General features: G+C 37.0%; 1 protein-coding gene across 6 annotated transcripts in view; it reads right to left on the bottom strand.

Annotated features, from left to right (window-relative positions):
• Positions 1 to 6,777: 6,777 nt before the first annotated feature.
• The window catches only part of Col4a5 (collagen type IV alpha 5 chain), a 193,293-nt gene continuing 176,582 nt past the window's right edge, over positions 6,778 to 23,488 (bottom strand). For all 6 annotated transcript variants that reach the window (XM_038316567.2, XM_038316569.2, XM_038316568.2 and 3 more), the window contains 10 exons: positions 21,894 to 22,027; positions 20,821 to 20,893; positions 20,441 to 20,512; positions 16,844 to 16,972; positions 16,191 to 16,289; positions 13,934 to 14,146; positions 12,452 to 12,629; positions 10,002 to 10,116; positions 9,412 to 9,584; positions 6,778 to 7,965 (listed from right to left, as the gene is read on the bottom strand). In XM_038316567.2, coding sequence (XP_038172495.1) covers positions 7,884 to 7,965; positions 9,412 to 9,584; positions 10,002 to 10,116; positions 12,452 to 12,629; positions 13,934 to 14,146; positions 16,191 to 16,289; positions 16,844 to 16,972; positions 20,441 to 20,512; positions 20,821 to 20,893; positions 21,894 to 22,027 — 1,268 coding nt within the window. In that variant the 3' untranslated portion in view covers positions 6,778 to 7,883. The remainder of the gene's footprint in view (positions 7,966 to 9,411; positions 9,585 to 10,001; positions 10,117 to 12,451; positions 12,630 to 13,933; positions 14,147 to 16,190; positions 16,290 to 16,843; positions 16,973 to 20,440; positions 20,513 to 20,820; positions 20,894 to 21,893; positions 22,028 to 23,488) is intronic.

The raw sequence follows: 23,488 nt of genomic DNA, 5'->3' as shown, positions 1-23,488 counted from the left end.
TTAATGGATGTGCGATTCTCGTTTGGGGTGAGGAATATGTTTTGCAAGTAGTTAGAGATGGTGGTTGGGAAATACTGTGAATGTTGTAAACACTGCTTAGACTATTTGCCTTCAAATACTTAGTTTTTTATATATTTCATCTCAAGTTTAAAAAAAAATCAAAGAATTGAACTATTAGCACATGGTATAACATCGATGCAAATTTGGAGCATGTGACAGTAAATTGTAAAAAAAACACAGTTAAAAGATCATATGGTCTCTGATAGTATTTCTATAAAATGCCTGGGAGGGCTGGAGAGATGGCTAAGAGGTTAAGAACACTGGCTACTCTTTCAGAGATCCTGAGTTCAATTCCCAGCAACCATGTGGTGGCTCACAACAATCTGTAATGAGATCTGGTGCCTTCTTCTGGCCTGCAGGCATACAAGCAGGCAGAACACTATGCACATAATAAATAAATAAATCTAAAAGAATTTTTTTAAATGCCTGGGATAGACAAACCTGTAAAGACAGGTGTATATTAGTTCTTTCGTAAAGCTGAAGGAGGATGGGGTAGGAAAACAATAACAGCTAATGGGCATGAATTTTGGGGGGTAGGTGCTCAAAATGTTCTGGAAATATATTGTAATGATGATTGAAGCTTATGAATATGGTAAAATCATTAACTTATACTTTTAAAATAACCTTTATATAATTTGAGTTCTATATAATGACAAGATAATATAGTATATAAGCAAAATAATGACAATGTTGTGTGGGCTTATAATATGTAAGAAATATATAGAAAGTACAATATATGAAAATCACCCAAAGCTTAAGGTCAGAAAATTGACAGTATGTTTTTGCAATACTCTTATATTTGTGAGATGGTATTATATGATGTGAACATAAACACTTTGAAGTTAAACATAAATATTAGAAACTGTATAAGAGTCATGGGATTAACAAAAGACAGGTAACTAATATGTTATTAAGGTGATAAAATGGAATTAGAAAACATATTTAATACAAAACAAGGCATTAAAAGTGAACAAAATACAAATTGGTTCAATGGCAAAGTTCTTTAAGCCAGGCATTGTGGCACACACCTGCAATGCTGATATTTGGAAAATCGAGGCAACACGATTGTTAAAGGCCAGACTGAGTTACAAAGATGGAAGCTCCATAAGAATATTGTCTAGTTCTACAGATCAGTGTGTCCAGTGATACACACCCTTAGGATTTGTGCTTTAAGTATACAGAAAAGACTATAAAGTAAAATGATTGGGGAAAAAAAGTGTCTCAGGTTCAGATTAACAGAAAGAAAGCTGGAAGGCATATTGCTATCACGTAGACTTCACTACAAAGATATTAATTTTTGTTTACCACATTACCAGCATCACACTGAAAAAGAGATCATTGCAGCAAGAAGACAGAATAAGAAAACATACTTATGTACTTACTAAAAGATTTTCAAAGTAGACAAAGCAAAACAAGATAAATTTGCGAAGAGAAAAATCTCCACACGTTTTTATACACACATGGCTGCTTCTGCTTGCTTATAAAGAATAAAAGAAAGAATAGGTTTGGGGGAAGGAAGTACTGGTGAAAATGGCTACAGAATAACAGCACTTTCTGTTACATGGGGAGACTTTTCTGTCTAACTGCTGGCACAAGGGAAAGTAGAATCAACATATGGAAATTCTTACAGCCGACAACCTCAAACCAAGCTGTTTTAATTCTTAATTATCAAGCTAGCCAAGGTACTATTTTGACAGAGATTCTCAGCTTATCTTTAACCCTTTGCCTTCTTTAATCTCATAGATTATCATGTACTGTTTGGTCTACTTGACTTGTTCAATTCATCTGATACCTCCTCTCGTATTCTGAGAGCCAAACAAGGAAGGCAAGGTATAGTTAAGTTAGGTTACAGGTAAGGAAGTAAAGTTGCTTCTCTATGTGTATGCTGTGTCAATAAAATATAATGAACTTTCCAGTTAGAACTAACTTTGCCCATAGTACTGCTTCCAGAATTACACAAGCGGTCCTTACACAGGCACTAGTAACATTACAGAGTTTCCAAACCAGAAAATGTAAACTCCAGGAGCCTTGAGGAAGCTCACAAGCTGGGAACCAAACCAGATCCACAAAGTTATCTTTATCTGTGGAGACAGAATGTATGGATATGAATTCGCTATTGCAGATTGGACTCTTTACTAGTTCTCCATTTCCAAGGGGCAATTTAAAAGTGTCTCCCGTGCTGCAATGATGACAGGAAACACATTCATTCTTGCTTAAGAACCAAGACTCCCCAAACACACATTTTTCACGAAACAGAAAGCCCTGTAGTAGGCCTTTATTAATTTCTATCACACTCAGGATTCTGGTGGTTTATTTATTTGTTTGTTTGCTTGCTTGTTTGTTTTCTGTCTGTCTGTCTGTTTTTCTCACTCTCTCTCTCTTTCTGTGTGTGTGTGTGTGGTCTAGCATGTGATAGACAAAAGGATAATGATTGAATAATATCTTCTGAATTTTGTAAAATAAGACAATTTAGTGCATAAAGGTGGTAATTAAATTTTGAGTGAAAATGAAGAACTAATTTGTCTTAGATTTGGGGAAATTTACTTAACTCCTCCAAGGCTCATCTTTTGCATCTCTAAGTTGGAGACTATGCTAGCATCACTTGAATATACCAGAGTTACCGAGACTCATTTGACATAAGGGAAGAATAAAACTTTAATGAGGCCTGATTAACATTAATCATTACTCTCATTACTCTCACTGCTGGCTACTGAGGGATTATTGGTAGTTTTTCCGAGAGCCCAAGGAAGGGTCATAATATTGTATCAAAGGAAGACACAAAGATTTGAAATATGGTTTTCCAACTGTGTCTCATGACAGAACTGGCATTAGCAGATGCCTTATTGGCCCTGAGAAAATGAACCAGAAAAACAATTTCACTGAAAATGAAGAATGTTAATTTTTTTGGTAGGGTCTATGTGGCCCGGGTTGAAATTAAGGGTAGTCTCAGATAAACTGTGGCCTCCAATTCCAGGTTGGAGTTCCATAATTTCTACTGGAAGCATGTTCTCTCTGGCACCATAGAGAGCAGCAGATCTGAAGAGCTTCTTCAGGCTTACATTGGGCAGATGTTCTTGAGCTTCTGCAGGCTTACATTGGACAGATGTTCTTGAGGCTAGAATGAGAAACTTCCCATTTATCAGATAGTAACATTTGGACTATTTCTATTGGCTTGCAGGGATGGAGACCTAACTTGGCAGATTTTCTCTTGGAAGCAGAACTACCAACCAAGCATTTCTTCTCAAAGATCTCTCAATCTCTCAAATATCAGTTGTTGGTATTCAGAAACTAGTCTGCTAATAGAACAAGTGATTTTTTCCTTTTGCATTTGGAGTAGGACCATGCAAGTCAAATGGCCAACAGAAAGAAGTCAAAGTGCATTACTCAAAGATCCAGTGTTTGGGAAAAGTAAATAATTTTGTACCAAGATGAACACATTTTGTCCCATTTCACCCTAAGAAATGTGGAACAAAGCATCCAATATAGAGGACTAAGACAGGTTTTAAATTTGATAGTGAACTGTCTTTCCTTTCAACTGGAAGATCCTTAATCAAACATTTGCATATGCATAGCTGCTTTATAAATTAACCCCAATTTACCATCAATAGGTACCACCCCTACACTCTGGGAACTAGAAGCAATGTTGTATTAATCACATTATCGGTGGCACTGAGACAACACACTTACAATAATTAGACAAGCGTTTAATTAGCAAAATACCGTAATTAATGAATCTATGTCCATTAAGAGCTAACTTGTAGCCAACCTAGACCACAAAGGATTATTAGAACTTCCCCCAAGAGGAATAAGGGCATTCCACTGAGGAACACAAAACAACCTGAAGTGATCCCACAGAGAGGGAGCTGTGAAAATAAATAACCCTAATCCTACTAGTGTCATTCACAGCCCTTCCCCCCAGATATCCTGCTTGAGTATCCTGCTGATTGAGCCCAGAAGCCAGAGGGCATGGGAATCCTCTATGTGCAAACAGCAGGGTGAAGAATGCAATGTGAATCTGAAGCAGAGAATAATGATAACAGGTGTAAGTAGCATAAGCAGCTACTTACTTTCCTGTAGGTTCAGGTGTTTGGCAAGCTGTCTTCTCAGAAACATAGAGAACTAAGGTTATCCAAATGGGATTTGGGTCTGTTCTTGTATTGAGGAAGAGGCTGGCAAACAAGCTTCTTCTGAATATCTACTGTAGGCAAATACCCGAGATTCATACTAGAGTCGCGAAGAGTTGTAATTCAAGACATAATAGCATGTATTTCTGCCTATCACACATCGTGGTGGCCACACAACATCTGGTTGAGTGTATACTGGATTACTGTTTGTTGTGGTATAATAGGGCTAATAAGGATTCAATGATTGCCTGTTAGCATAAAATTTGGAGGACAGGCTTCTCTGGGTTCAAGTCCTTCACTGTATCAACGTATGAGTTATTTCCATCACAGCAACCTTCAAAGCATCATGCGTAATTCTAAAAACAAACAAACAGCCCCCACAAAAATTACACTTAAAACAACAATGGTATTCAATTTTTAAATACTTTTCAGGTTATTTCGAAGTTGCTTAGAGGTGAACATGGCTAAGTAGCCTAGCCTGAGAAAAGAGATTCTATGCTCACTAAAGCCAACTGAAGTCTTGGCCAAACAATAGTGGTTTCTTTACTTGTGTGTTGAGAGGCTAAGGAAGTGTTTTCAGAGCCAACTTCTAATTAAGCTAAGTATGAAAACTTTGACATTGAAGATGTCTTTTCAGTCTGGATGCAGATACTGACAATTATTTTCTACTGATTTTTATGGCAATGAAGAAACACATGACATCTAAAACACAGGCTAAGTGTTTATACAAACTCATTGTCACCTTCAACAATGGGCTCAACAAATCTTTTTTTTTTTCTTGTTTTTATTGGGCGATACATTTTTCTTGGTTCCCCTCATTTCCTCCCCTTTCCCCTTCTACCAACTCCTGTGACCCCCACACTCCCCAATGACCTCCATGCTCCCAATTTACTCAGGAGATCTTGTCTTTTTCTACTTCTATGTCGATTAGATCCATGTATGTCTCTCTTAGGGTCCTCATTGTTGTCTAGGCTCTCTGGGATTGTGAATTGTAGGCTGGTTTTCTTTGATGTATGTCTTAAAAGCACTTATGAGTGAGTACATATTATATTTGTCTTTCTGGGTCTGAGTTACGAGTTACCTCACTCCGTTTTTTCCTAGCTCCATCCATTTGCACATGCTGGTACATTTTTATATGCAACACTGCCACCTTGTGTTCACTTCTGTATAAACTGGTAATGGCTTACAGTGGTCAGTGAGTTTTCAATTAACCATGCTAATTGAAGCAAAGAACCTTATTGGCACCTTAGGAACTGGAAAGTGGTTTTCAAATTTCACTGGAATGAAAAAAAACACTACGGAAGCACAAACTGTCCAATAAAACCTCTGTTGGAAGCAATGAGCACTACATCAAGATGGTAGACCAAGCCAGCCTAAGAAAGGAAGACACACTTATAATTGGTATTTAAAAATCAAAAACCATTGTTGCTTTAAGTGTAATATTTTTGTGGGGTTTGTGGGTTTTAGGTCTGTCTGTCTCTGTATCTATCAAGTCTTCTGAAAGTTAGAGGTATCCTTGGAACAAGTCTTCCATCTAGCACTAGAATAGTTGGAGCTGCTCCTTACGCAATATGTGAATAATGAAATAAATTTATTAACTGGTCAAACCACATTTGGTACATAAACATGTTTCATAGTAAAATGAGCTGCTTTAGCAGAACAACTGATCCACTGTTGGCCCATGTGGGAAAACCATGAATGACTGTAACGCTCATCAAGGGGAATTCCTAGAATAGCTAGATTCATAACAGTTTTTGAATAATCAGTGTCAAAGAAGGATCAACAACATCAAAGGGCTTTACTGGGTTGAGTTCATGTCCTCAAACAACACAACAGGCCTGCAGAGAGGTAGAGGCTTTAAGAAACACAATATTATCTGCACATGCAACAATCTAAAAGTTAAAGGCTCTTTTTCAGAGTGAAATTTCAATCAGACATACATGAGCGAGGACTCAAAAATCCACATCTGCTCTTGCAACTCAAGGAGCAACACTCAGATGTATGCCACATTGAAAATGATCTGTGGAATGGACATAGGGGTTTAGTTAGAATTACACGGTAGTGTTCTCATGGATTAGTCTACATGAAAAAATAATGCTAAAATAGTTATTATTGCTTAGATTCTACAATTTGCCACCATATTTTCTAAGCTTCAAATTGCCCATAGGTTCATATTGGAATCTAGAATTTTAAAAATTGTTTTAGTTGCTGCATTTTTAGTTGTTATACAAACTTTATTAGAAAGGCTTTAAAAGTCCTTTTATCTTTAAAAGGTCCTGGGTTGTTCTAGAGAGATACATGTGGCTTGTTCTTAATTGTTAGAAATATTAATTTACTAATCTGTTTTAAGCATTATTGATGAATTATTCTGTAAAGAGAAACTTGTTCTTTACTGTCTATCAATACCACATTGTCAAGAAATTTGGTATTACCAAAGCACCTTCCAGTAGTTTATATTTATTCATGGGAAAAGTTTCCATTGCTATATGTTTTCTTCGAGCAATCATAATGATCAAAGACACAGGGACAAATTGCCTGAGGAAGAAACATTTGAAGTAGCACTTACACCAAATAGAGAGACAATGAGCCATAATTACAATATATAACTTTAATTAAGTTGATACTGGTGAATTAAAAAAACATTCAGTGAGAAGATGACAGTTAAAGAAATAAGGTATTCTATGACTATTCATAATAAAATGTTTAAAATAAGAAGCTTTTAAAAGTCCATTGGCTTTCTGTAATTGAAGAGAGAAGACTAACCAAATATTGTCTTCTTGCACAAGTAAGCCCAAAGGAGAATAATTCTTACATGAGAAGCACCAGGATAATAAGAATCCTTAATTATTTTGGACAAATTTTGTTCCTCAAAACTGTTGGGAACAAGCAAAAACAAGTTATAAATATATATGCAGACGGGGCACCTGATCATAAGTGTCTTGGAAAATGTATAAAAAGGATTGCTCCACTGGCTATGATAACTTGATACACAGCACAAACCATTAAAATTCTGATCAAAATCACTTAATCTATTTTTTTAAGGCAGGGAATAACTTAAGGGATAAACGTCCCATTTTATTTGCTTTCAGTAGTAAGTCAATGAAAGGATAAATTCTCTCCCATGTAAAACCTACAGTGTAGGCTTTCATATATTTTCAGTAAAGAAGGGTTTATACCAGATCACATCTAAATGACTCGACATTTTGAGCTGAGGCTGTTTACAGAATATACACATTCTTTACTTACAGAGCAAAATAAGATTAACACCTTTCTATTAAAAACCTGGGGTACAGTAGGATTAGTAGCACCATGAAAAAGAATTGTTCCCCAAACAGCAGTCTTTCATTTTACTCAGTAGGATTCTTCCCTTCATTGAATTTTTAATGTGCCGTTTTAGCAACAGGGCAAAATATATAAACTTCTTCATCTTATACTCCTTGAAAAATGTTATTCTGGACCCCAAAAGTATAGTCCCTTTCCCATTTCTTTCATAAGAAGTAAGGCCTTGCTCTGGCACATTGCTGAGGTACATGTGCATCTCCGTGGTTACTTGTCAGCAAGCTTTGTCCTAGAGTGTATTAGCACCATTGGTGGCAGCAGTAATGAAGTTTGGGGGAGAGTAAGTGAGACATTGCATCCTGGGAATCACATATGATAATTATATAATCACATTAAAAACACAAGGAATTCTTCAAATTGTTATGTCCTCTTCATGCATACTTGACATCGGCTAATCCGTGTCCTCAAGTCTCCTGCTTTCAGTGTCTCTGACTGAGGTTTACTAGGAAATAAAAAAAATGAGACAATTAGTTTTTCTTTGTTGATTTCAATTCTATACACTTATGCTATTTACATTCTATTATAGGCATGCATTCACATATAGACATTCTCTTTCTGGTAAGCATCTTTCCCAGAGACTTAATGCTTAATGATTTATTTTATTTTTAAAACAATCTCTCTCTCTCTCTCTCTCTCTCTCTCTCTCTCTCTCTCTCTCTCTCTCTCTCTCTCTCTCTCTCTCTCTCTCTGTGTGTGTGTGTGTGTGTGTGTGTGTGTGTACAAGTATACCTCCCAGAGCATGAATGTAAATGTCAGGACAAGTTGTGAAGCTGGTCCCCTCCTTCTACTGTGTGGGTCCTAGGAACATAACTTAAGCCATCAGGCTAGGTGACAAGTTTCTTAAAATGCTGAGTTATCATGTTGGACCTTAATAGTTTACTAATACATTGATTGTTATGGATTCATAGCCATTACTGATCACAAGTATTCAAAAAAAATTTATTGATGTACATTCACTGTACATAGTGATGAGTTCTATAAAGAGATTTTCATTCATGTTTATCATATATGTTCACACCCTTACCTTTACCTTTCTCCCTATATTCCATAGTCCTTTTTCTTTCCCTAGACAAACTTGTTTCCACTTAATTTTATTTGCGTGTGTGCGTGTGTGTGTGTGTGTGTATACACATATGTAAAATCCTAGATTCAAAAATGAGAGAGAAAATATGGATATTTGTCTAAATTTAGTTTATTTTGAATAGAATGGATTTTGGCTTCATACATAATGTAATTTTGCATGGCAGACTAAAAGTCCACTGTATATCTACCTATACCTCATTTTCTATATCTTCACATGCATTTCTGTGACTGCTTTCCCCACTACTGTTATCTTCATATATTTGTTTCTCTTCTCCTGTTTTTTTATGATACCTTTCCTAATATTCACAAATGAGAAAAGTTTAGGCAATTGATGTGCAATACATGATGAAGATCATATGAAAAATATCAAAAAGGAGGCAGTACTTAAAATAAAGACAAACTTCAAAAAATTGGGGTAGTCAGAAATATAAGATTATGTGTTATTTTATTCCATCAAAGACTTGGGATGAAGTCCCTGAAAACACTCTTAGAAAAGAATTGTGAAATTGGGATAGACAATACTAGTTTCGGTTTTTGAAATGATCTCATTTTAGTAGACCAAGTCCTGATATTTTGTTATTGAAAGGTTAATGCTAAGCTACCTGTAACCATACTGAACTGCCATTAGTAACATCAGTTTCTATATGACAAGTTAGGTAGATGTGGAGAACAAGCTGATACTAAATAACTCAGTCCAACAAATTCCTCAAATTCACAGGAGATATACCACCAATTAATAAAATCTCTCTTCACTAGTATCTATGAAGAAGGTTCTAGGCCTGAACTAAAGCCATAAGCGACTTACCTGAACATGTCTGACATATCAACAGTGGCCAGCCAAAAGCTATAGGAATTGGCATAGTAGTTGCATGTCCCCCGCCCATGACATTCGATGAAAGGAGCTGAACGAAATTCCTCCAAACAGGAACCAGGAGAGGCTAAGGCTTGACCTGAGCCTTCTGCTCCTGCACTTGTATGCTAAAAAAAAAAAAAAGAACATGTTCCATGACACATATGTGCTATAATGCTTTGGTGATTATTCAATATAAATACCAAACCTGGTCACAAATTAGAACACAATAAAGAAAACTAGGACTAAAGGTAAGAGAACAGTATCCACATCAGGAGCAATCAACAAAAGCAATGGGCATAAATATATAATCTACATATTATACTATAATATTTAATATATATACTTATATATATAAGTCTATAATACATAAAGATGTATTACAGAAAATGTGGGAGAGAGAACACAGTGCTTGGACAGAAGCTATTCGGTATTCAATCTTACTACTACACAGATAACTGAGCTGTCTTCAAGTTGGGAGAAATGGACAGACATATAATGGAGGGTCAACTGTGACAAGAAGAGCAAGGATGGGTGTTCCATACCATCATGAAGGAATAACCAATCCACAGAGAGTCCCACCCCTGAGGACAATGTGGAATTTGAATAGTCTGGCTGTGAACTGCGATCACCACAGCTGGTGCCTCACACACTGCACATCTGGTAAAGGAAAGGGAGAAAGAACATGATTTACAGAGCGAGTATGAAGGAAACAACAATTATTCTTCAGATGCCTTCTGAGGCCCTTGACCATGCCCTCAATGATCAGAAGAGGAGAAAAAAAATGCATTTTGAAGATCATTTTTGCATAAGAACTCTCTTCCCACATGCATAATACATTTATAAGTAGAAACTGCAAGGCTTTTCTCAAGACATTGTAGTATTACAGCTACTGCATTTTCATTTTCCATTGTGACATAAATTTGCATCAGACTTGCTGTAGTTAGTGCTGTAATTGCCATAGGAGTTTGGCTTACTGAGCTCTACACACTTGCAGTCAAAGTGCCCAACTGGAGGTAGACACTTAGCAATGCTATGACTGTGGCAAGAACAATGTCTGTTCATCTGGAAGACAAGAAGCAGATATTTTCTCAATCTCCACCCAGTATTCTTCCTCCAAAGGACATTTATTAGTCTTTTGGCCACATTTAGGTAGAGACAACTGACCCAGAGAGGCTGGGGAGGTGTCCAGGCATCAGAAGAGATGTGGTTGAAAACTATAACATGAGTAAAAAGAGCCACAGAATAAATATTGCTGCATATATCAAAATTTTAGTAAAGAGCATGAGGGAACATCTTGAAATATGATGGAGGTTAATTTAGCAAAATTTATCTGCATAATACATAATATATTATGGAAACTTTTAGTCCATATAGTTGAGACTGAAAAAAAAATTCTCCCCTGCCATGCATTGCTATGCTCCTCCACCCCGCAACACACATGGATTTAGGTAAATATATCACCAAGGGAATCATGAAACTGCTAATAAAGACAAAATAGGTAGCATCATTGTATTCAGTGTCAAAGAAATTAGACTTAGTAATGAGTCATCCCTTCAGGTTACTAGAACCCTGTATCATGATCACAGTAACAGTAGCACTATCTAGTATTCTCAAGAGATAGATTTAAGATACTTCTCCAAAATGAAAAAAAAAACAAAACAGGAAATCTCTGCTAATGGGACTAGCCTCTAACAGTTACTTTAAGGAAATGCCAAATCTCATCTATTACTTCAATTCCCAATTTCTGTTTATCCTAATAATGTGACACGTATTTCCCACTGTGAGATATAATCCAGTTACATCAGGACCACAGCAATAATATTCAGTGTAACAGAACTCTAGCCAAGGACTATCCCTATGCAATTCAAGTACATTGATAGTGCTTTATTCTTCCCTAATCTTTATCTCAAATAATTCTTTGAGGGGTGGTAGTGCTGCTCATTATAATAAACCAAATAAATTCCAAGCTATAATTCGGCAGTTAAAGCATTCTACTATCTGTGCTCAGGATAATTTTCTAATCTTTTCTCCCTATGGAAACTTTACATACTAAATTCTCAAGACCTTTGTCTATTATCCAATCCATTCTCATTTTTTTTCCTTACTACAACTTTCCTTTATAATTATATGTGTAGCTCTTAACCTCTGAGCCATGTCTACAGCCTTGCCACACATGGGGCCCAAACCACACAGCTGCCGTGGCAGGCCGCACCAGTTTCCAGGAAAAGCCATAAGCTGACACCACCCAGGGAGGGCCAGCATCTAAAGGCAAGTACCTGACACCCAACCATATATAGGATTAGATAAGATCACTAGATCTCCCTGAGCCCAGGACTCATCTATTCCTCTTTTGCCAAGACTCCTAGACAAATGTCAGCCAATCAGGGTCCTGAACCCTGGAAATGTGCTCACCCCAACCTCTACTATGAGAAACAAAACAAAACAGAAACCCTATCCCAACTGGGCTGGGCACTCTGCTTTCAACCACTGCGTCAGACAAACAGAGGGTTCAAGTTTAAGCTTGAATAAAGGCTCTTTGCTTTAAAAAAAATCACATGGGTAGCTAGTTGTTTTCCAGAATATCAAAGACAGAGCAGTACAAAATACATTTCTTTGAGACACATATATTCAGGTGTCTCCAGTTAGAATTAAACATCCTTTCCTCCAGACTTTTGCCAAATGTTTTATTTGATCTTTTGTAGCACTTAGCCTAAGCTGGATACATACCACATTATTACAAATTAGCACAAATATACACAAGCATATTGCCTAGTGAGTAGACTGAGTTCTCTTTATATTAAAACGCTTGTCATAGGACCTGATCAAAAGTTGATCTCCAACACAGTTCAAACAAAATATAGGGTTGATATTAAAAATCACTCTTGTATATATAACTTGGGTTGAATAGCACTGATTATCCATTTTAGACTGGTGTCTTACTAGTTAAACTAAGCTGAGATTGGCAAAGGTAAAAGCTAAATCACTATCTCACCGACTAATGAATGGCTGGATGCTCTGACCCTTCAGGGGTTCCATGCTCATTGGCATGGGCTCTGGGGTGGAAAGCCAGTAAGAATAGTCATTTCTTGAAGCAAAGTTACAAACATTGTTAATGTTGCAGAACATGAAAGGCATAGTACTGAATCGACGAAGGCAGCTGCCAGCAGTTCCTAGGAAGAATTGAAAAGAAAAAGATGAAGGAATACATTATGATGCTTACTTTCTCCTGAATTCATAAAAACAATGTTTTATAAAGAAATTGTGCACATTTCTTAGATTAAAAAACACAGATTTTTGAAATCCCAGCTTTCACTCATTTTGTCATTTGTAAAATCAAGATGTATTTTATAATGAATGCAGATTTCATTGTTATAGATAATTACATATTCCCAGTGTTGTTTTTAAGTTGGTTATGGATCCTACAACGGTGTCTACTGAAAAACTTCTATACATATTTTGAATACACATAAAAGAGACATACCAAATCTTTGCAGAATCTGTCAATGTCCATGCTGCCCCTTTTTTTCTAAGATGTGTTCAGTATGCATCTTGTGAGGGCTAGCAATTTCTACAAGTGTATTAATAATATTAATAACAATGCTAACCTATTACTGACAGGTTTAGAGATAAACCAAAAGTTAAACAAACGTGAAAGAAGAAGGGACAATTGCAGGAAGAACAAAGAAAAGGAAAGTCAAGGTTAAATTGATGTTTAATCTAGATTCTCAACTTCAGTGCACTGAGACATCCCTCACACCTACAGAGTTAGCAAAGCACACCTCTAGGTGTGTTTTGTTTCCTGGTAAAGGAGAGCCCATCTTGAATATGGATGATACCATCCAATAGGCTTGGCATAAAGAAGAGGAAAAAGGGATAGAGAAAAAGAAAGCCCACTAGCGCAGGTTTTCATTTCTCTACTTCCTAGTCACCATGAAATGAGCATATCTGCTCTTCAATGCTCTTCCACCATGATGTTTTGCATCATTAAGGTTAGGAGACAGTGACACTAGCTGACCATGGAATAATATGACACTATGAGAGAAAATAAATCCTTTATTCCCTCCCCCACTTTTTGATTTTTGAAACGGTTTCTCTCTGTAGCCCTGGCTGTTGTAGAACTCACTCTATAGACCTGGCTGTGTAATCGAACAGCTGCTCTACTGTAGAGAGCCCAGAACAACTACTCCCTTACTAAGCTAAATAAAAGGAAACATGGTCCCTTTGAAGTCATCTTGTTTTAAGCCAAAAATGGTACCTTGTACTAGCTATAATGACTTTAATATTTTTATTTGAACTTAAAACTATTCATTTAAAATCTATAGTGACTGTAGTTAGTTGGCCTTGACATTATCTTCAATTTGAAGAACTCAAAGAAAAGAGGTATGTACTTTGTCTAAGGTTACTCTAGGCCCTAAGAGGATTTTTAAAATAAACACAAAATGCATAGAGAGAAATTTGAGGCCAACTATCTTACCCAAGTCTTGACCATGGGCTCTTTTATTTCCTTGTACATACAGGAGAGAAAAGCCATCATAAATATGGACTGTTCCCTGTGGGCATTGTGGTGCATCTGTTGTCTGGCTATGGCGTGTGATGAGGAATCCATGGGCAACTGAGGTGGTTCCAGGGGGACCTGGAGGTCCTTGCAATCCATCTGGTCCTGGGGGACCATCCAATCCACGCATACCTAATTTTATGAAATCAAGATTAAGTAAGCTTTAAGCTACTACTGTGGCTATCAACAAAGTATAATGACTTAATTTGAGTAGTTAATTTATTCAATATTTATAGGGTGTCTATAAAAGTATTGTCAGATATAATGGGCAGAGAGACAAATGAGATTATTTCCTTTGCCCTCAAAGTGATTGCATTTCTTTCCTTCTGGCATTGGCTGAAGACATTGAGACCTAAAATCCTAGAAGAATAGAGTTTTCGGTAGGACAAAGCGAGGCCTATTGAAAGCCAGTATGTTATCTATTCTCTTGCTATACTAAAAGAATTTGAATCTTACGACCAAATTTCAGCCAGCTGTTTTGTTCATCAACAGGAAAAGAAAGATATGGTTTCTGTAGTTCTTCCAGCTTCGGTGCTGAAATCTTTTCCTTTCAATACTCTGGAGAACTGTTCTGAAGGATACTTGCTTACAAAATAGGTAGCACATTCTTAAGAAACCTACAAAATGCACCATTTTAATATACCACTGGATCTCCTTTGCATGAGCTTATTTAAAAATCCTTATATCAAGGCCTTTAACCACAGTGGGTGCTGAGCTTTGCTTTTAGGACACTTCATAGCAATACCTGTGATAAAGACATCACTAATTTGTTCATTCTCCGGAAAAACAAAGTTACAAAATTGACAGTGTTGGCTCTAGGAAGGCCCACATAAATCACTACTTTGTATTGTCATCAATGATGCATTTTTCTAACACACATTCCTTATGTTTATATTATCTTGTTTTTTATGTATATACACATATATAAAACCCAGAGTTATTAACATATTAACAATCGATTCAGTTTATAATCTTCCTCATTTTTTGTTATTATTTTGTTTTGTTTTATTTTAGAGACAGGGTTTCTCTGTGCAGCCCTGACTGTCCTGGAGCTCACTCTATAGACCAGGCTGGCCTTGAACTCACAGAGAACTTCCTTCTTTGTATCCCTAGTGTTGAGATTAAAGGTGTGTGCCAAGACCACTCAGCTTCTATTTTTTTTTATTTTAGCAATCATATTAGTATATTTTCTTTTACAAGCATAATCAAATACTTTTTGGAAATGGGTTGACTTCAGATATGAATTTAGGAAGCTGAGTCTCAGCACTCAGGAGGCTGAAGGAGAAGATTGCTACGAATTTTAGGCCAGCCCAGGCTACATTATAAAGACTGAGTCAATCATTATTGCATAGTGATATACTGAATCAAAATACAAAACAAGATGAAATAAACTTAGTAGATATAAAGGTCAATATTGTTTTATGCTTGTTTGTTTGTTTCAAGACAGGATTTCTACGTGCAGCTCTGGCTATCCTGGAACTTGCTTTTTAGATTTGGCTGCTCTCAAATTCAGAGATCCCTCTGCCTCCTGAGTGCTAGGATTAAAGGTGTAGGCCACCACTGTCCTGCTCCACATTAATATTGTAAAGACAACCTACTAATCACTGGCTTAAACAATCTGGATATTAATATATCGTCACAGCATGAGATTTCAACATTATCTTCAAAGTTCTATGGTTATCATTTAAAATTGTTAACTTATATTTACTGCATTTTATGGGAGAATTATCTTTTATAATATTAGAAAATGAAGAAAGATTTAAAAGTTGTTCTAAGGTAGTTGTGGGATTTAAGTAAACACACTGAAAATTAGTTGAGTGGAGCTGGAGATGTGTCTTAATAGTAACCTGCCCAGCACACTCAAGCCCTGGGTTTAAACACCTGCTACAATAAAAATAAAATAAAAATAGTTCAACTAGTAATTATTTTGAGTACTTGGAAGAATATGTTGGATTTCATAGTGCTTTATATACAAGCAAAATTCAAGTAACATGTTTATGTTTGTCTGGTATAGCATAGCTCCTTGGTTGTGCCTTCCTATTTTGCCCTAGCTCTGGATGTGACAGTTAGTCATGCTCTTTCATTAAGAAGTTACCACAGCTATAAATACAGTCTCACATCCAGAGCCCTGAAAACATAAACATTACAACCAGCAGAACTATTTCAGTCATTTTACCTGGCTGTCCAGGCAGACCTGGGTCTCCTTTGCGCCCTCCTGCACCATCAAAGCCTGGGAGCCCATTGCGCCCTGGATCTCCTGGAAGTCCAATTGGACCTACAGGGAAAAGAAATGGATTTTAACACAGTCGAGTCATTTCAATTAGCATGCCCAGAGGAGTTCAAAGAAATATGGTGGACCTAAAGGGCGGCTGTGCATGAGATTTTAACATTTTCTTTCTTTCTTTTTATTGCTCTTTTCTTTCTTTCTCTTTCTTTCTTTCTTTCTTTCTTTCTTTCTTTCTTTCTTTCTTTCTTTCTTTCGTTCTTTCTTTCTTTCTTTTCTTTCTTTCTTTCTTTTGGTTTTTCAAGACAGGCTTTCTTGGTAGCTTTGGATCCTGTTCTGGAACTAGCTCTTGTAGACTAGGCTGATCTCGAATTCAGAGATCTACTTGCCTCTGCCTATTGAGTGCTAGGATTAAAGGCGTGTGCTACCACCGCCCAGTTTGAGATTTTTAACATTTACAAGAAAAGTGGAGGTGGGTCCTACTGTGGACTGGCATTCTATTCATAGCTGAGACTATTATTGTCAGAGGAAAAACTCTTGACATGTAAGGAGCAGATTAAGGGAATGTTCTCAGATAGGTCTGAAACAATGATCCACAAAGGTACCTGGTAAACCTGGAGGGCCTGGAAATCCTGGTGGACCTTTTAATCCAGGTTGGCCAGGAACCCCTGGAGGACCAGCATCTCCTTTGATTACAATGCTCTGTCCTGAAGGTCCAGGCAACCCGGGAGGACCTGAGAAGCAAAGCACACAAATGTAAAGATGGCAAAGAGAAATGTCAGAAGAAACAGATGCCAAGTTGGTCCACGGGCAGCAGATATATTTTTTAAACTATTTATTTATTGTGTATACAGTGTTCTGCCTGTATGTATGACTACAGGCCAGAAGAGGTTACAGATCTCATTATAGATGGTTATGAGCCAACATGTGGGTGCTGGGAATTGAACTCAGGCCTTTGGAAGAACAGGCAGTGCTCTTAACCTCTGAGCCATCTCTCCAGCCCCCACCAGATATATATTTATGAAAAACAAGAGAAAAAGTATTTAACTGCTGCAACTCCTGCCACATCAAACAGAAGTTTATTTGGGGAAACTTCAATTACTTCATCAAGAAAATCAAAACTAGCCATGTCAGCCCTCTGATACATTCCAGGAGTCCTCACCAGGAGGCAAACTCCAGACTCACACAGCAACTCCATCTTCCCATGCTGAGAATCCTGTTCCCCTCATCTCTAGGCAGAAAGCCTAGTTCCAGCTGCCAACTCTATCCATCTTTGCCAACTCCATCCAACTGTTCTCAACTCTCTAATAAGTGACACAGATTAACAGATTGCATCAGAAAACAAGATCTCTCTTTTTTTGTTGCCTTTAAGAAACATACATAATGACCAACGATAGATACCATCTTAGGGATGGAAAAAGATATTATAATAAAATGAATTTAAAACTTAGACATAGGGTAGCTATTCTAATATCTGATGAAATAGACTTAAAACAAAAACTAATCAGAAGTGATAAGGACTAAAACTTTATACTCATTAAAGGAAAAATCCAACGACAGGACTTTGCGATCCTAACCATATATGCACTAAGCACAGGATACAAGTGGCTAAGAACCATTTAAAAATGCTTCAGCCATCAGGGAAATACAAATTAAAATTACTTTGAGATTTCTTCTTACCCAGTTATAATGTCTAGAATACAAACAAAACACATACACACAAACAGCACACACAAACAACCAACCAAAGAACAAAACAAAACAATAAAATGACAAATGGTGGCATGGATGGAGGGAAAGAGGAACACTTGTTCCCTGATAGTAGGAGTACATCCTTGTGTAGCCACTATGGAAATCAGTGGGAAAGTTCTTCAGAAAGCTGGAAATAGATCTACATACGAGCCAGCTTGATCACTTTTGAGTATATAAGCAAAAAAGATATTTGCTCATCAATGTTTATTGCTGCTCTCTTCACAATAACCAGGAAATGAAAACAGTCTAGATATTAAACAACTGATGAAATAATAACAAAATGGGATGGATTTATACAATGAAACATTTTTCAAATATTAAGAAAAATTATAGCATGAAATTTGTAGGCAAATGCATGAGGCAGGAAACAATGATTCTACGTAGGTAATCCATAAACAGCAAGGCAAACAGCACTTGTTTTCTCTACTTTGTGGATGTTGGAGTCATCAGGTAAGTGTGTTTCATTTGGAGTACTCATAGAGGTCAAGAAAATACTAAGGGACCATGGAGAGGGGATTTCTGAGGAGGAAAGACAGAAAACACTGTTATTAAGGGTTCAACTAAGGGAATAAAAGCATGGCAAATGTTAAATTGGGGTGGGGAAAGGGAGTGCAGGGTAGAGGAGGGACAATGGGGATGGATAAATAACATTAGGAACTTTTGAAAATATCACATGGAAACCTCCTATTGCAGAGTAGTATGTAGCAATGATATCTATCCCTCGTAGATACTATAGGCTAACAAATGAAAAGCCCAGTGTCAGGACTAAGTTACTTCTTTTGAAATTGTTGGGCAGTGAGGTCCCATAGACTACTCCAGACATTACTGGCTCTTGGTTACTCGGAATTTGATGGTAAGACCCCATTGCTGAAGACACCACAGACTTGAGTCAAAGAATTTGCAGAAATTAAGCTTAGTACTGACCTAGAAGCTTCATCTCTACTGGCTAGCTTTCCTACTGTTGGATGGGGCTAGGCACGTTAGCAGAGGAGAAAAGTAATCATAAATCGTACCCAGCTATGAAACTTATTATCTACAATGATGACGGGCCTAGCAAAACATGTGTACTGGTGCAACAGTGACAAAAACATCATAGGGGTAATCAACCACTTTCTCATTGAGTTCAAGTGTCACGCACAAGATGAATCCTATACCTGGCACCATTATTAGGTCAAGAATCTATGGTTAGACAGGTCATAGGCTTCAAGTGAGAATATACTACTATAACTCTGCTAAATAGGCACAGTATTAAACTGACTACTAATGATTTACCATTAAACCCATGGATGAATGCATTTCTCAACCTTCATCAGAGGAAGCTCTATTTGCAGCAGATGTTAATCAACACAGTGATACAGAGACCCGAAACTGATGAAGGTACATAGAATAAGAGACTGAAGAATGCTCAGTCATAAACACACACACACACACACACTCAAAATGCATCTGCACTTCCAAAACTCAGGAAGTGCTTTCAACGTTGTGTAAGAGGAGGGCCAGAAAGAGTGTAAAACTAGTGGTGGTAGATGATTACAAGGCAACAGTGTCTTCTGGACACAACAGAGAAGTTGCACATATGAACTCACAGTAGTTGGGATGGCACACACGAGACTTTGTTAGCCCAAATCCCAGCAGAGAGAGGGGAACTGGGCACAAGTTCCCACCATCACTAAGGGACTACTGGACATTGTTAGCTGCTGATAGAGAGCAAATACGTTTTCTTGAAGAGTATAGTCCTAGATAAGTTGCTACGTTCCAGTGGAAGGCCATATATCCAAGAATATCTGGGCAGCACAAATTGGTCTTTTAAAATATTATCGTTGTGTTTTATTGGTTTTTAATGTTGGATGTGTAGAGAAGAGGCTAGGTCTAGGATGAGTTGGGGAAAGGTAAGTAATTGTGATCAAAACATGTCCAAACTCTCAAAAAACCTAATAGAATATTTCTAAGAGATGTTTTAAAACTAAATATAGTTCTTAGAGTCGGTGAAAAACAATAGAACTTTCACGCCTGTCTCCAGGGGATGACAGCCCTACTCCCTGACAAGCCCCATCTGATTTTGCATTATGTACAGTTCTTTGTTGTTTAAGACAGTTACTGAAACAATCAACAGATATCCTCTTTTATGGTTTATGAAAAATCTCTATAATTCTATTAGCATAAAACTTTTAATTCAAAAATATACAAATGTACAAAAGCAACTTGTTCTTATAATCTGGTCAATTGAATATGGTAATATTAGCATAAAAACTAATAAAATCTTAAGACTTTCTTGCTGATACTGAATATATCTTAAATTTAATAGGCTGGTTATCAATATAACATAATAAAGAGTTTCAGAAATTAGGAAATTATGTTGATATTTTGGGAAGACAGAATGGGACTTTCAAAAGTCTTTCATGTTTCTAAGTAACAGGCATAAACAGCTTTAGGAGAAGAAAAATCCTTACCTGGGGGCCCGGTAAGGCCTGGTTCTCCATCGGGGCCAGTTGAGCCTGGTACTCCAATTGGTCCTTTCATTCCTTGAAGTATAATAGATAAAATAAAATCAGATGGAAAAAACAAGACAACCTTTATATAGAAAAATGAGAAAAAATGATTTTACCAAAGGAGCTTAATATAGTCAGCACTAGTTGAACTTAGTGTGTTGTTAAGAATGATGATGATAATAATAACAGCAACAATAGAAGAGAACATGAACTTAGATGAGCTGGAGGAAGGCAGTGGGGGTGGATATGATAACAATATATTGAATATATGAAAAGTCCCAAGAATAAATAAAAATACTTTAGAAATATAAAGGAAAACCTTAAAACATCCTTTCAAATACCTGGGAATCCTGGAACACCAGGGAGACCAGGATCTCCTTTCATTCCATTGAGACCTGGCCGGCCAGGATTACCCTAAATAAGTAACAATGATTGGTGTTAGAAAAAATAACAAGGAAGGGATAGAGAAGAGGAATGAAGATTCAAATGTTGCACAGTGGCTTAGAGAACTCTTATTTCCAGTAATACTTGAAGGATTCAAATTCTATCTCTGCCTCTTACTACCTTATGGCTTTTAAATATTTAAATCCAGGTAGATAGAAGAGGAATGGTGGTATGGAAAAAATAAGATACTGGAAACATGTTAAGGATAATGATTTCTACTATAAGGAGGTTTTCACAGTTAGAAGACAGACCAGAAAAAATAGGCTGTCTACCAGGAATCTGCTTAATGAAATAAGTAAAAGTTACTGACTCTCTGGGTTATTCAAACAAGAGAGAAAACACAGGAGTAACTGTATATGTTATTCTCTTTATAGGCGAAGAGAGAGAACTGGGGTGTCTCTTCTCTTCATAGACGCAAACCAAAACCATGTAGTGGAACTCAAACCTGACCCTGATTCTGATTTCAACATCCGAACTATGCCCACTCACCATAATTACTTCCCTATGGGTGTATTCATCCAAATGCAATGCACTGATGTGTACATGTAAATTTCCTTTTCACAGGTTTGCTTTCACCAAAACCCCTTTTCTTTTTTTTTATTTTTTAAAAATATTTATTTATTATGTATACAATATTCTGTCTACATGTACGCCTGCAGGCCAGAAGAGGGCACCAGATCTCATTACAGATGGTTGTGAGCCACCATGTGGCAGCTGGGAATTGAACGCAGGACCTTTGGAAGAGCAGGCAATGCTCTTAACCGCTGAGCCATCTCTCCAGCCCCCAATCCCCTTTTCTATAAAACAGTAAAGACACTTTAGTGGGAAGACTAGGGGCTTTGTCTTCTCTTTTATATTTACTCCACCAGTGAGCTCCATAGTGAGTATTAATAAAATTCTGCATCAGAATTCCCATTTTGAAAGCTCTCAGACACTCTTCTTTCATCAAATATCTACTCCCATTTCTTACCGGGAGTCCTGGGGGTCCTTGATCTCCTTTCAAACCAGGTAAGCCAGGTTGCCCAGGTGGGCCTGGGTTTCCCCTCTCTCCTTTAATAGCTCCATTTCCAGGGGGACCACGGGGACCTTCTGAACCTGGTAGACCTGATAATGCACAACAAATGGCCATATTTGAGTATAGTATGTCATATTTTTAAAATATCAGTTATCTTTGTGTTTGTGGGATAAAATACAGAGATGCAGACTGAGTAAGTTCCTAGTGTAAACGTGGGTTCTTTTTTATTATTAATGTCGTTTTGTAGACTTTTCAAGTTTACATACTTTTCTGGATTAGCATCTCAGGTATCTTAGATTGTCCTTAAACTCACTACACGGCCAAGAATGACCTTGAATGTCGGATCTGTCTGCCCCCACCTCCCAAGTTCTGGGATTACAGGGATGCACCACCAAGTCTACTGTGTGTCATCCTGAAGATTGAATGGAAGGTTTTGTGCATACTAGGCAAATACCTTACCAACTCACTCAGCAACATCTCCCCAGACCCTTGCATTTTAATTTCTACTAAATATAATAAACTCAGATCTAAAGCAACTCTGGATATGATAGTATTTGCTTCTGTAGTCCTCACAGATGCCCTGCAGCAGGGGAAGCTGCTGGCCTCAGGACCAGCACTTACAGAATGACTGCTAGAGAGCTATCAGGAATTCATGCCATTTCTCCCATGCAATTAAAATTAAATTACTTAGGGATGAGGATGCAGCATTTGACTAGGTCCTGGGTTTGATTTCCAATATAACAAAAAGTTCTATTCCTTTATTCATAAGAAACTATATTCATTCAACTTTTATTACTATGAAAATTTTGTACTGTTTTAGATCAAGAATATGGCCTTATGTTTGCTAGGTAAGCATCTAGCTCCTGAAAAATAACTTCTTAAGCAATTGACACTCACACTAACTTTAAATTCATTGTAGTGACACGTTTGACACATAGAATGTGTTTTAAATGTCAGATATTTATTGTTTCAGTATAGTATGTATAAGATTTATTTGAAAATATTTTCATGTTTTTTCTAATCTTTAAAAAAATTGCACTATATTTTTAATGTACCATTCTAAATAAGGATATCAGTTCTGTTAATCAACTAGGTGTTTGGATCACTGCATAAGCCTTTTGTAGGAAGGTAGGGAATAAATGTTACACATCTGGAGAGGGTTTAGTAGCTAAGACTGAGACTATTTAGTCTTTCCTTAAGAAAATAATTACAAAGCCCTAACAAAGTGAGCATGCTTCTCTTCTCTCATGGGTTGTCTCAATTTTTAAAATTGATTTTAACAAAAGTTATTCAGGTAAAGTTTTAAAAGGAATCACAACCTACCTATACATGTAGGAATTTAAAACAGTGGGCTGGAGTTTACCTGTGGACAAAGGATCTAATTTTTAAAAGAGTGGGCTGGAGTTTACCCATGGACAAAGGGTCTAATTTTGACATGAGATTAAACTCAAACTTTAATCACCTTCCCTAATTTTCACTACTGCAAAGGAAAGGATATACACTGGTGAGAAGTACTACCACAGTGATAAGAAAAACTGAATACAGAAATT

Source organism: Arvicola amphibius, chromosome X, assembly GCF_903992535.2.
Source record: "Arvicola amphibius chromosome X, mArvAmp1.2, whole genome shotgun sequence".
In the NCBI taxonomy this organism is placed as follows: Eukaryota; Metazoa; Chordata; class Mammalia; order Rodentia; family Cricetidae; genus Arvicola; species Arvicola amphibius.
This window is presented reverse-complemented; position numbering and strand designations above follow the sequence as displayed.